Source organism: Primulina huaijiensis, chromosome 18 (assembly GCF_012295235.1).
Source record: "Primulina huaijiensis isolate GDHJ02 chromosome 18, ASM1229523v2, whole genome shotgun sequence".
Taxonomy (NCBI): domain Eukaryota; kingdom Viridiplantae; phylum Streptophyta; class Magnoliopsida; order Lamiales; family Gesneriaceae; genus Primulina; species Primulina huaijiensis.
Window position 1 is genome coordinate 7471865 of NC_133323.1, and position 12090 is coordinate 7483954.

General features: G+C 31.9%; 3 protein-coding genes across 7 annotated transcripts; 2 read left to right on the forward strand and 1 right to left on the reverse strand.

Annotated features, from left to right (window-relative positions):
• The first annotated feature begins 2854 nt into the window (after window positions 1–2854).
• On the forward strand, window positions 2855–5590 carry LOC140963744 (uncharacterized). 2 transcript variants are annotated; one of them, XM_073423126.1, is made up of 7 exons: window positions 2855–2935; window positions 3026–3130; window positions 3627–3709; window positions 3817–3903; window positions 4110–4258; window positions 4367–4498; window positions 4824–5590. In XM_073423126.1, the coding sequence occupies exons 2-7, from the start codon at window positions 3088–3090 to the stop codon at window positions 5011–5013; spliced, it is 684 nt and encodes a 227-aa protein (XP_073279227.1). In that variant the 5' UTR covers window positions 2855–2935; window positions 3026–3087; the 3' UTR covers window positions 5014–5590. The 2 variants fall into 2 exon arrangements, with proteins under 2 accessions (XP_073279227.1, XP_073279228.1); XM_073423127.1 differs by having other exon boundaries at window positions 2876–2935; window positions 3026–3180.
• A 2007-nt stretch (window positions 5591–7597) lies between these two features.
• LOC140964053 (axial regulator YABBY 4) lies at window positions 7598–10258 on the forward strand. Of its 3 annotated transcripts, none has more exons than XM_073423547.1 (7): window positions 7598–8238; window positions 8351–8491; window positions 8768–8921; window positions 9099–9147; window positions 9199–9277; window positions 9380–9473; window positions 9999–10258. In XM_073423547.1, the coding sequence occupies exons 1-6, from the start codon at window positions 8107–8109 to the stop codon at window positions 9464–9466; spliced, it is 642 nt and encodes a 213-aa protein (XP_073279648.1). In that variant the 5' UTR covers window positions 7598–8106; the 3' UTR covers window positions 9467–9473; window positions 9999–10258. The 3 variants fall into 3 exon arrangements, with proteins under 3 accessions (XP_073279648.1, XP_073279646.1, XP_073279647.1); XM_073423545.1 differs by having other exon boundaries at window positions 7613–8238; window positions 8762–8921; XM_073423546.1 differs by having other exon boundaries at window positions 7649–8238; window positions 8762–8921; window positions 9202–9277; window positions 9999–10256.
• Window positions 9043–11877, reverse strand: LOC140964055 (uncharacterized). Of its 2 annotated transcripts, XR_012172813.1 has the most exons (5): window positions 11668–11877; window positions 11465–11570; window positions 10985–11065; window positions 10614–10733; window positions 9043–9129 (listed from the first exon to the last, which is right to left on the reverse strand). XR_012172813.1 is itself a non-coding variant. In XM_073423548.1 (4 exons), the coding sequence occupies exons 1-4, from the start codon at window positions 11731–11733 to the stop codon at window positions 10675–10677; spliced, it is 312 nt and encodes a 103-aa protein (XP_073279649.1). In that variant the 5' UTR covers window positions 11734–11877; the 3' UTR covers window positions 10417–10674. The 2 variants fall into 2 exon arrangements, 1 of the variants encoding a protein (XP_073279649.1); XM_073423548.1 differs by lacking the exon at window positions 9043–9129 and having other exon boundaries at window positions 10417–10733.
• Between the last annotated feature and the right edge of the window lie 213 nt (window positions 11878–12090).

Here is a 12090-nt window from a genome sequence, read left to right on the forward strand (position 1 = left end):
CTATCAATTATATTAATACTGGAAAAATATGGAACCGAAAAGATATAGAAGAAATTGATGATATATTTTCTTATAATGTGGCAATCGACATCATAAATGATAATGAAGATCATGAACCAAAATCTTTTGGTGAATGTAAAAATCGGCAGGATTGGATAAAATGGAAAGATGCCATCCAGGTTGAATTGGATTCGCTAAATAAACGTAATGTTTTTGGACCTATAGTCCTTACACCTGAAGGTGTAAAACCTGTTGGATACAAATGGGTTTTTATTCGAAAGCGAAATGAGAAAAATGAAATAGTAAGATATAAAGCTCGACTTGTTGCACAAGGTTTTTCTCAAAGGCCTGGAATTGATTATGAAGAAACGTATTCTCCTGTGATGGATGCAATTACGTTTCGGTATTTGATTAGCTTGGCAGTATCTGAAAATTTAGAAATGCGTCTTATGGATGTTGTTACAGCCTACTTATATGGATCACTTGATAGTAATATATATATGAAAATCCCTGAAGGATTTAAGATGCCTGAAGCACAAAGTTCAAAACCCAGAGAATGTTATTCTGTGAAATTACTAAGATCATTATATGGGTTGAAGCAATCCGGCAGAATGTGGTATAATAGGCTAAGTGATCACTTGATGAAAAAGGGATATGTAAATAATTCAATATGCCCTTGTGTTTTCATTAAGAAAACAACATCCGGATGCGTAATTATTGCTGTATATGTTGATGATTTAAACATCATTGGAACAAATAAGGAAATTCAAGAAGTTGTGTCATACTTGAAAGAAGAATTTGAAATGAAGGATCTTGGAAAAACCAAGTATTGTCTGGGTTTACAAATTGAACAAAAAGAATGTGGAATATTTGTTCACCAGACAAATTATACAGAAAAGATCCTTAAACGTTTTAATATGGACAAATCAAATCCTTTAAGTACTCCAATGGTTGTTAGATCATTAAACATAGAAAAGGATCCATTCCGTCCATGTGAAGATGATGAAGATATTCTTGGTCCAGAAGTACCATATCTAAGTGCTATCGGTGCCCTTATGTATCTTACAAATTGTACAAGGCCTGATATATCTTTTGCCGTAAATTTATTGGCAAGATTTAGCACATATCCAACAAAGAGACATTGGAACGGAATTAAACATATATTCCGTTATCTACGAGGAACGACAGACTTGGGACTTTTGTATTCAAAAGATGCTAATCCAAGTATAATTGGTTATGCCGATGCTGGATACTTATCTGATCCACACAAAGCACGTTCTCAAACTGGATATGTATTTACTCGTGGAGGCACTGCAATTTCTTGGCGTTCACAGAAACAAACACTTGTAACAACTTCATCAAATCATGCCGAGATTATTGCACTACATGAAGCAAGCCGTGAATGTGTGTGGTTAAAATCAATGACTCAACATATCCAAATCTCATGCGGATTATCATTCGACGAGAAGCCTGTGATACTATATGAAAGATGAGAGGCTCAATAGCAAGCCGAGTTCACCTGCCAAGTGATGTGGTACACCCACACAACCATACACCCCCTTCAATCGCACAACTGCTGATTCATTTCTTATTCCAAATCTTTGTAGAAAGATGAGAGGCTCAATGTCTTTGTTTTTCTTACTTACTTGTGCCACAGTGTGCTATATGTCAAGTTACTGCACCGGTCAAGGCACCATTTTGTGCCACGAAATCGAAAAACAAGCACTTTTGCACCTTAAGAAACCTGTGGAGGAAAATCCATCTAGTTAAGTAAATAATTGACAGTTAATCAATAATACATCATTAATTTTTCAAACAAAATATTTCAGTACATCCTTTTCATATTACTAATCTCGATTATAATATAAGCAAAATAAATCGAGCCTTTCTGTACTTTATTTTGTTCAGTCTGAGAACAAAACACATAACTATAAATTTATATACGTCAATACATAATATTCATATGTATATGCATAATAGGGGACTTCGTCTTCACATGTGGTGCTAAGGGAAATATAAACTCCATACCCTCCTCTACTAAAAGTCTTCAAAACTCATATTCTCAAGCTGTTGTTCCAACAAAAAACAACATGACTATGACAAATTGAAAAAAAAAAAAAACATTACAAAAAACTAAAGGAGGTGTATTCATTGTAGAAATTTACTGACTTTTTGTAAATAACAGATTTTTGTGGAGTTTATAGATTTCTACTGATTTTTGCAGAATCTCACATATTTCTTAAAATTTTCAAAGAATGTTATAGATTTATTTCACATGGTTTTTATTGGCATTTGTAAACTTTTCATAGAACCCTATGGATTTTGTAATTTATTATTATGATTTTTTTATAATTTATTTGAACTAATTAATTAACGTGAATAATTTTTACTTATTTCAAATATTTCTCTTTCTTAATATAATATTTTTTTACATATTGATTTTACGAAAGACAACAAATAAGTCAATAATAAATTTAATGCAACTAAAATTCAATTATTCAAGTCAATTCAACATGTTTATTTAAATAATTATATTTTTAAAAAATACTTAATAATAATTTTCAATATTCATAAATAATCAAACTAAAAGTAATTTCATTGATTTAAAATAAATTTTTGTATAAAAAATATATAAATTTTGTTTTTGACAATATGCCAAATAAAAAAAATAAACGAGACAATTATTTGTATATGAAAATAAATAATAAATATGTTAAAATAGTGAGTAATGATTTAGTACGAATATAAGTTGGGCTTTAAAACCATTAAGCCCAACTTCAAACCCGACTTGAAAGCCCAAGAAACTAAGGCTCCACTCTCCCAAACCAACCAAACCACACCTTTGTTTCGAGGGAAATAGAGAATTAGGGCTTTTTTATTATCATCTGCAAGAATATTACGATCTCCGGTGGTGTCGTCGATCGGGCGGATTTGGGTTTGAATTTCCTGCTTAAATTCGATTAATATATGTTAATTCACACTAAATTTTCCAAAACAATTGTGTTAGTTTTACATTTTTTGACAGAGTCATAAAGATGGACAAAGAGAAGATGGAGGAACTGAAGATCCAATTTCAGTGGTTGTTGAATGAAGCCCAGGGATTTGTTCAGAAAGTTCCTCCAACTCAGTTGTACGCTGCAATTGGAGCAATCTTATTCACATCTCTGTTTCTAGTAATCGGTAAGCCCGCCCCGGTCTCAATGCCGTAACGAAACTTAATTTTGTTGCAACGTTGTGAAAATTTTGAGTTTTTAGGAAATTTTCGGGTACATTTCTGAAGACGCTTTGCATATGGGTGGGGAGGGTGGTTGCTTGTTGCTTTGTAGGATTTTCTCTTTACGCTCTTTAACCATTAATTGCAGTGTTCTTTCCCATTTGGGCTTTGCAGAGAGTACTTTGTTGTTTCAATATTAGCATACAGTTTGTTCTTTTTTTCGTATTTTTCTTTATTTTTTACTTCAAAAAAATCATATTTATAAATATTCTCTCTGTAACTGCATTGCTTTACTTGAGACATTTTTTTACATCCTTATTATGCTAACGAAAATGATGCCATTTTCAGCTTCAGTTGCTCCACTGCATGAGGTTTAATGTGATTTGCTTAACTATATATTGTTTATTTCTAGTTCGTCTGTTCAAGCGAAGATCATCTAACTCTATTGTACTAACTGGGCTTAGCGGAAGTGGCAAAACTCTTCTGTTTTATCAGGTAACAGCATGAACATTTGTTTCGGATCGCTACTCTCAAATAATTTGAGTGAAGTCCTTTTGTGAAATTTATTGATTGTTTGATGTGTAATTTATTGCTTCCAATAGCTCCGAGATGGATCCTCTCATCAGGGTACTGTGACTTCAATGGAACCAAATGAAGGAACTTTTGTTCTACACTCTGAGGTGACTAAGGTAATGCTTTTTAATATGTGCGAATACGAGGATTTTGAATATATAGTTAATTTTTTAATCTTAATATGAAATAAGGTAATGCTAATGTTCTGCGAACCGACTGTTTGGATCATTTAGTTTGAAGATGGATTTTTCATCATATTTTTTCCTGAAACAAGTAACTGAGAAATTTAATCCATCTAAACCTTATTTTTGTTAATTGGCAGAAAGGAAAAATAAAGCCTGTTCACATAGTTGATGTTCCTGGCCATTCACGGCTTCGACCCAAATTAGATGAGTTCTTGCCTCAGGCAGCTGGTGTTGTATTTGTGGTGGATGCTGTCGATTTCTTGCCAAATATCCGTGCTGCTTCAGAGTATGCAATAGCTTGATTTTCTGTGTACACTTGCATACACAACATCGTGGGTCAACCGCTTAAAAGATTGAATCTTAGCATCTAAAGTTGTTATCTGTTTTGCTATAGGTACCTGTATGAGATTTTGACCAAGACAACTGTTGTCAAGAAAAAGACCCCATTACTACTACTGTGCAACAAGGTTGATAAGGTTACTGCCCACACAAAGGATTTCATCAGGAAACAGCTGGAGAAGGAAATGTAAGATTATTTGTACACCACAAGGTTTTCAATCACTAAAATTTTACATGTCACGTTTAATGGTTTATTTCTTGTATACAAGTGAGATTATACATTTTATCAATAATATTTGAGGAGAGAGGTGATGCGTCATATAGAGATACAAAACGATTGATGAAGCCGAACTAGATACTTGGCTGTTAAAAGATTGGAAAAGTACTTCCGGATTGGCAACTTCTTAGGATAATTGCAACTTTACATATCAGCATCATCAGTTACTACTTAATTTTCTCTATACCCTGCATAGTGGATCATCAATTTACTCTTGGTTTCTTTTTTAATTCAGTGACAAGCTTCGTGCATCAAGAACTGCACTATCTTCAGCAGATATTACTAGTGAACATTCCCTTGGAGTAACCGGAGAAACCTTCACATTTTCTCAGTGCGTCAACAAAGTCACAGTTTCAGAAGCATCTGGTTTAACGGGTGATGTCACTCAGCTAGAGCAGTTTATCAGGGAATATGTAAAGCCGTAAAGGAATGCCCAAATGGACATCAGAAGGTCTGATTTGCATTGTGACAACCTGCCTGTGCCTGTAAAAATAGGGGAATGAAGTTTATTTCCCCCTGATGTATGTTAAAATTTGGTTCTCTCATCACGGGTTCGGAATACTTGGTCTATTGCTCACCATTAGAAACTAGTTAAATTGTTTTTACCATCTTCATTTTCTGCGGCATTAGTGTTTTATTTTCTCCTGAGAACTAAGTACATGTGTTCAAGTTATTATCTCAAGTAAAAAATGTTCTTTCAGTTCAGTCTGATGAGCTCTGATGAGGGAGTCAACTCAATTTGTCCCAAGCTCGAAATTCTCTTTTAGAAATATACATATGGAATTCGAATTTTTTTTAATCAGAAGAAGGTTTGATTTTACGAGTTCTTATGTATGTAAACGTGGATGTGTATATCTTGAAAAAGAGTCTGGAAAGCTGCATCGTTGAGAGGCATTGTTTGGCTTGGTCATTGGATTCTTGAGTTTAATGTAATTTACAAAACGGAATTTGTCAATTACTCTGAAGATGTGAATGGATTTATATACTTCTAATTTGTTCTTTTATCGTTTTATAAAAAGAGACAATTTCTTCATTTGCGAACTTGGTATGTGAAATGTATCATTTGCGTGAGTTGGAGAGCAAAATGGAATTTAGAGTTTTCATTCCAAATTTGAGTCAAATTGAGGCAATAAATTGGAGAAGTGAAATCAGATCCACTGAAATCTTTCGATCCAAGTATAATATTTGGGATGACCTTCGTATATATGGAGTTGATATTTACGATATATTTTTTATTATTTATATTATATTTATGAATAAATTTAATATATATTTTACATATGAAATTGAGTGTTGGTAAAACAAAATAGATCGTGTATGTATATATATAGATAGTACCCAAACCAACTCTAGTTTAGGTGATGGAGCTATATCCATTTCCACATGACAATTGCTGCTTCGGGATTGAAAATTTTTACTTGAATTTTTTTTCAAAGAACTTCCAATTTTAGATTGTTGTTGTATGTGTGAACGCTCTACAAAATTAGGTAAATGGTAAAGAAATTTTCCTCAGGCTCGTGCTTCTACCTCTGTCCCTCATGTTTTTGTCCGAGTAAAAAGGAGTTTACTTCTGTTTGAGCAAAAAAAAAAAAAAATTGTTCTAGCTTGTGGAGGGTTTTTTTTTTATTATTATTATTTATTACGATTACTCTTAAAACTCTTGTTAGAATTTGTAATGCTCGACAGACGTGTATATACCAGTATATAACAATAGCAAAATATAAACGTGAGAGTTGTCAATTTGTGTTTTATCAGATTTAAGTGTTGTGTCAAATGTTACAACATTTAAGACAACATACAGCAGAATATTAAAGTTTGTAACAAAAATTTACTTTAAATAACTAAATAGACAAGATTAAATTTGCACAAGTATAAATACTTGTGTGGTGCCTCAGGGCAAAAATTAATCACTAGAAAATCAAAACGTTTTACAAAAACCAATCACTAGTGAATAATACTAAAATCAATTTTCTCAATACTTTGAGAAAATAAACTGCTTCCTAAAACAACCAACAATATTAAAACTTAAATAAGAAAGCAAAACGTAAAGTGATCCCGAAATCAAAAGAAACTAGACACGATCTTCAGTCAACATCGTTACGGATGTTGTCTGTAGATGTTTGCAACATTCGACGCAACACGGCGATCACCACTCTTCCGATCAGCAACGTATTCTTAAATTGATTTCTCTGAAACTTCCGGTTGCTTGAATTTTTCTCTGTGTATGTGGCGTAGCTTTTTGATATTCAACCTCTTATTTATAGGCCTAGGTTACGTCAATCAAGAATCCTACAAAATATGGAAAGTTAGAGTTTTGTTAGTCACATACTCTATTTCAATAAAGATATCATATCTCAAATAAATCTTAGCATAATTATCTCATCATATAGAAAGGCAAAATCTCATTAATTAATATCATACATAATTAAATTAATAAGAAAAATATAATATTAGAGAAATAAATTAAATTCAGAAATTATTTGAAAAATATATTTCCCTTCAACTCATTTTAAATTTGAGATTTTGGTAAGCGATAGACGTATTTGAGCAAATGTGGAGTTCGGATCTTGTGGATGATAGAACATTAATCGATAGAAAGTTGGATTTCAAAATTTTCCAATTTTCCGAAATTCTCGAATTCAGGAAAATTAAACAGTTTATGTGGATTCCTTCATCGCACTTAATCAAAGCTCTATTCATTATTAGATGTATGATAAAATTAAAATAGTATAATACAATGAGGAATTTTAGCAAAAACGATCGATGAAGAAAAAACTAATTAATTAACAATCTTAATGAAGGGGAAAAAACTTTCTTCCTCCACTAATCTAATCAGAAAATCATCATATAACTTTAAAAAATCGTTTATCCAAAAACCGAAAATTCCATAACAAAACGCATCGGGTATCCCAATCAATAGTAATATACATATATATAATATAGCAGTCAGTTTCTCTCTTTTAAAAAAATAAAAATAAATTAAAAAACCACAATTTCATTATATTTTTCTTATCAATACAGGTATCTGCATGCATGCACGTGGGATCATTAATACGTCCTGCGACAAATTATTGACTACTATTATAAGTAAATAAATAAGATGGTAAAATCAGCTACACCAAGTAAAAATAAAAAATCACAGAAATAGAAAGAAAACAAAATATAAGATGCCCTTTTTTACCAGTTCAAGCTATGATATTTAAGGCCTCTCCACACTTTCACTTTCAAGAAAGTAAACGAAAGTCTGACTTACAGGTGAGCAAGTTTAAATATCAAGAAAACTACACATCTCTAATAATAGGTACACGTTATTTATAACACCCTTTGAATCTTGTGCATATTATATCTATATCTATATATATACATATATATGTGTTTGTTATTTTGACTAGAGTTGAAAAAACAAGTCAAATGATCAAAGATACTGAAATCTTGCATTCAATTAAACTAATCTGTCGAAATCATGCATTTCCATTTTAAAAATAATAATTTATATATATGTATATGTGTATGTATATATGCATATATATCAACCTCGTTTCATTCATCTTTTTCCTCCCCACAATATGTCCACCATAGATATTAATCTGCTTAATTCCCAAGATCAAATTTGCTCTGTGCAATGTGGAGTTTGCACCACAATTTTACTAGTAATTCATAAAAAAATATTTAATTTCATTTGCATAAATATTTATTCAATTTTGCTTTTGGGGCCATTTATTTATTTAATTCTGATTTTGAAAAAAATAAAAAATTTTGCAGGTTAGTGTTCCATGCAACAGCTTATCCTTGGTGGCGACAGTGAGATGTGGCCATTGCTTCACAATACTGTCTGTTAACATGCTGAAAGCCTGTTTTCTCCCTCTCCATCTTTTTTCTTCACTTAATCAATTTCAAGAAATGGTGAAATCCTTAAATCTTTTCTTTTTTTTTGGTAAAATTATCATGCGACAATTAATATGTTTGGTAGCAATAACTGAAGGTAGATTAAGGTTGTTATCGGAGTCTCGATTGGTCTCATCAAATGAAAATTATTTTACATCTTCGGAGACGTACGAAGTTCATATTTTATGATAATAATATTAGATAAAAATTCAAAACTCTTTCGTTTCCGATCCACGCCTGAAATTCGTGAAATGCTTCGTATTTTGATCTTTAACTGTAACGAACTAGGGACAGCAAAAACAGGAGGTTTTGTCCGGAGAAGCGGATGCTGATACAAAACAACGCGGCCCGAATTCGCTCTTTTTCGAAGATGAAGATGATGATGATGATGATGATGATGATGATGATGATGATGAATCTCTTGAAATCAACCAAATTATCCACAAACGTAAGTACGTAAGGATATTTTCTATTTTCACTTTTTCTCAGTTCAATTATTTTTCTTGATCGGTACTGATCATGCCACCTTGCTGGTAGACCCTTTGGTCGTGAGAGTTGGCTCGCTATCCATTAATGTGTTATGATATTTTCAGCTATTTTAACAGTCTTTCTTCAATTTTTACAGCTCCAGAGAAGAAGCAACGAGCTCCATCTGCCTATAATCACTTCATCAAGTACAATCAAATCTTGATATTACACACACACACACACACACACACACACAGANGGGAAGAAATCAAGAGGCTAAAGAACGAGTATCCCAACATGAGTCACAAGCAAGCTTTTAGCACTGCTGCTAAAAATGTAAGTCTATATTTTTCCCAGCAAGAAATATTTAATATTTTGAGAAATTTAGAGTTAAAATTTTTTATTTTACTTAAAAAATATTAATATATGTATCTGTAGTGGGCCCATTGTCCTCAAAGTGTAGTTAATGAAGAAGAAGTGGTGGATGGCTTTGGTGCAAAAGACCGAAAGATGACTGTTTACTAAATATGAGGTAATTACGACAGCTTCATGGTTAATTTGCAATAATTACAACAAAATTATGTAATAAATTAACCTGCTGAATGGATGTTTTTTATTTTTGTTAAGTAAAACGTGTACTTTTTGTGTGTATACAAATGTAGTATCAATTTAATTATTGAAATAATTATTTTAGTTGATTTTATTTGAACTATTTTTGGAAAAGTCAGACCTAAATATAAGCTTATAGGAAAAAAAAAACTACTTCATAGCTACTAAATTTAAAAATTTTATGCAGTTATATAACTTTTTTTATTCAAAAAATTTGTATAGCAATAACTTTGAAATTATTCCATAATTCATCATCTAAATTGAAGTTTGGATATTTATGCAAATTTATATTTAGGGTCCAAAATTAGTTTCCAAGATATTGTTTCTCTTATAATAAAATGTGTGGCATAGATATACTGCCTGCATGTTATTTTCATAGTATTTATTCCACTTTGAATAGCAATCATATAATTAATGATTATATTTAATATTTCAATAAAAATTTCAGGCTCATGCTTTTGGCAGTGGATTTCCCCAAAACAAAGGGAATTGACACAATTAATTTATTGGTGTAATTAATTATCTTATTTATCCTCTTCAATTGATCGGCTATGGGAAATGACTTCTGATGAATTTGGTAGCTTTAGAACTGACGAAACTTATTGTAGTTGTTGAATAATTAAATGTTGGTTCCCTTTATAATTATTATTCATATAAAAATTTTGTACGATCAAAAATCCAATTTTAATATATATAACAAAATATATCTATATATAGATAAAGAAATAATTTAGCAAATATATATATATATATATATATATNATCATTTGAATAAATATTTTATTTCTTAATAGTACAATATTACTAGTCCTCATACGTAACACGAAATAAGAAATATAGCGAAACATATTAATTTTCTAAAGCTATATATCAAAGTTCATAGATTTATATAATAGGAATATTGGAATATTTTACATGAAGGGTAGAAATAATATAGAAGATATATTTATAAAAGCTACTACAAATATATTGTCTTGAATCTTGATGGCAAAATAGCTAGCTAGTGTGTGGTGAGTGACAAACAAAACAAACCCTAGCCAGGGATCATTAATATAATTATTACCAGCTATATAAATACTTGAAATGGAGACTTCAGATTTCTCATGATCAATTCTTCTGCTAGTCTATCTCCACTGGTACTTCGATCTTCTTGCAAATCTTGGTGCCCTTTGAACAAACCCATCTGGTAAAAACCCGAATTTGTTGACGAACATAAGGAGCGAGCTAGACAAAGCTATGATGCGATTTTTTTTTTTTTTTTTGAAATCTTGAATTTCGATAGATCGAACCCACGAAGCGCCGTGAGTCCATTAGAAATTAAACATGAATTCTAAGTATGTGTTTTTTTAAGATCATATGTACACTTTGGCACACAAATAATAGTTTTGAATGTACTAAGACTACTACTGCTACTATTGCTACGTGAAGACTTACTGGTATAATATGGCCTTGGAGATATAGATCGATAATACGATTGAAAGAAGTCCTTGTTCTCTTTCAGCAGCTCCTTCCATACTGCAGCAATAGATATAAATTAATCGTTGACCACTTGCCGATTGATTAATTCATATTCTGAGTAGATTTATCAAGATTTCAAACAAGTTCCACTTCTAGAAATTGTGTCGGCTGCAATTTTAATTAACCAAACCATATATTTCATGGCTTTAACTAGAGCTGTCGACTATTCTTCGATGTCAAGGTAATAGCCATAAATAGTCATCGACATAAGGTAGAAAAATAGGTCAATGGGACATAAAATTCATTATTAATTACACTTATTATGAACCTAATTAAAAGTACTTAAAATTAGATGTAACATCAAAGAAATGTTAAATATCTCCATGTTTGATAATATTATGATATTTCTAGAGCATAACCACAGAAGATTCATCGACGAATCATGAAGATACTTACCGGTGATCGTTACGAGAGGTCGAATTTTAGCATGCTCGGCCAAGGCTTTCACACACTGGTCTCTGTCCATATGAAGCAGCAAGCACCTCTCTATAAGATTCTGAACCTGAAAAATGATCGACAAAAACTTGATAATTAGAACAAATTAGAAAGCAAGACTGTATTTGAGGATCTAAGAGATCAAATGAGTGAATATTAATTACCATTCTAATGTAGGTGTGAGGGTGGCAATGCAAGCATGGGAAATGGTTCATTTTGTTATCATACATGGCTTTGAAGAATATGGACAAGATCAATTACAAAGAAGAAAATGGGGAATATTGCAAACAAATGAAAGAGAAAGTTGAATTATGTTATGTGAGAAAGAACAAGATATTTGAAAAACCACCCCCCCTCCCCCCGTCCTTATATATGTGGAAAAATTCGGTACCATGTTGATCATGGTCTTGTACAGATGGGGGGTGGGGTGGGGTACGGTGGGGGGAGATTGTTATCCACAATATCTGAGTGAAGGGCCAAAAAGGATAGAGTAATCCAAACAAGAGATTCACCTCATCCCATAAAAGATAAGAATACTACACATGCATGCATTTGATTTGTACTTGAGAATTAAGGGAGGGGCGCAA

Coding starts and splice junctions, on each gene's coding strand:
- LOC140963744 (XM_073423127.1), top strand. CDS start 3,036: ATGGACAAAGAGAAGATGGAGGAACTGAAGATCCAATTTCAGTGGTTG. Junction 3,710..3,816: donor AAACTCTTCTGTTTTATCAG/GTAACAGCATGA, acceptor TGCTTCCAATAG/CTCCGAGATGGATCCTCTCA. Junction 4,499..4,823: donor AAACAGCTGGAGAAGGAAAT/GTAAGATTATTT, acceptor TTTTTAATTCAG/TGACAAGCTTCGTGCATCAA.
- LOC140964055 (XM_073423548.1), bottom strand. CDS start 11,733: ATGTATGATAACAAAATGAACCATTTCCCATGCTTGCATTGCCACCCT. Junction 11,571..11,667: donor CTCACACCTACATTAGAATG/GTAATTAATATT, acceptor ATCATTTTTCAG/GTTCAGAATCTTATAGAGAG. Junction 10,734..10,984: donor TCCAAGGCCATATTATACCA/GTAAGTCTTCAC, acceptor GGTTTTTACCAG/ATGGGTTTGTTCAAAGGGCA.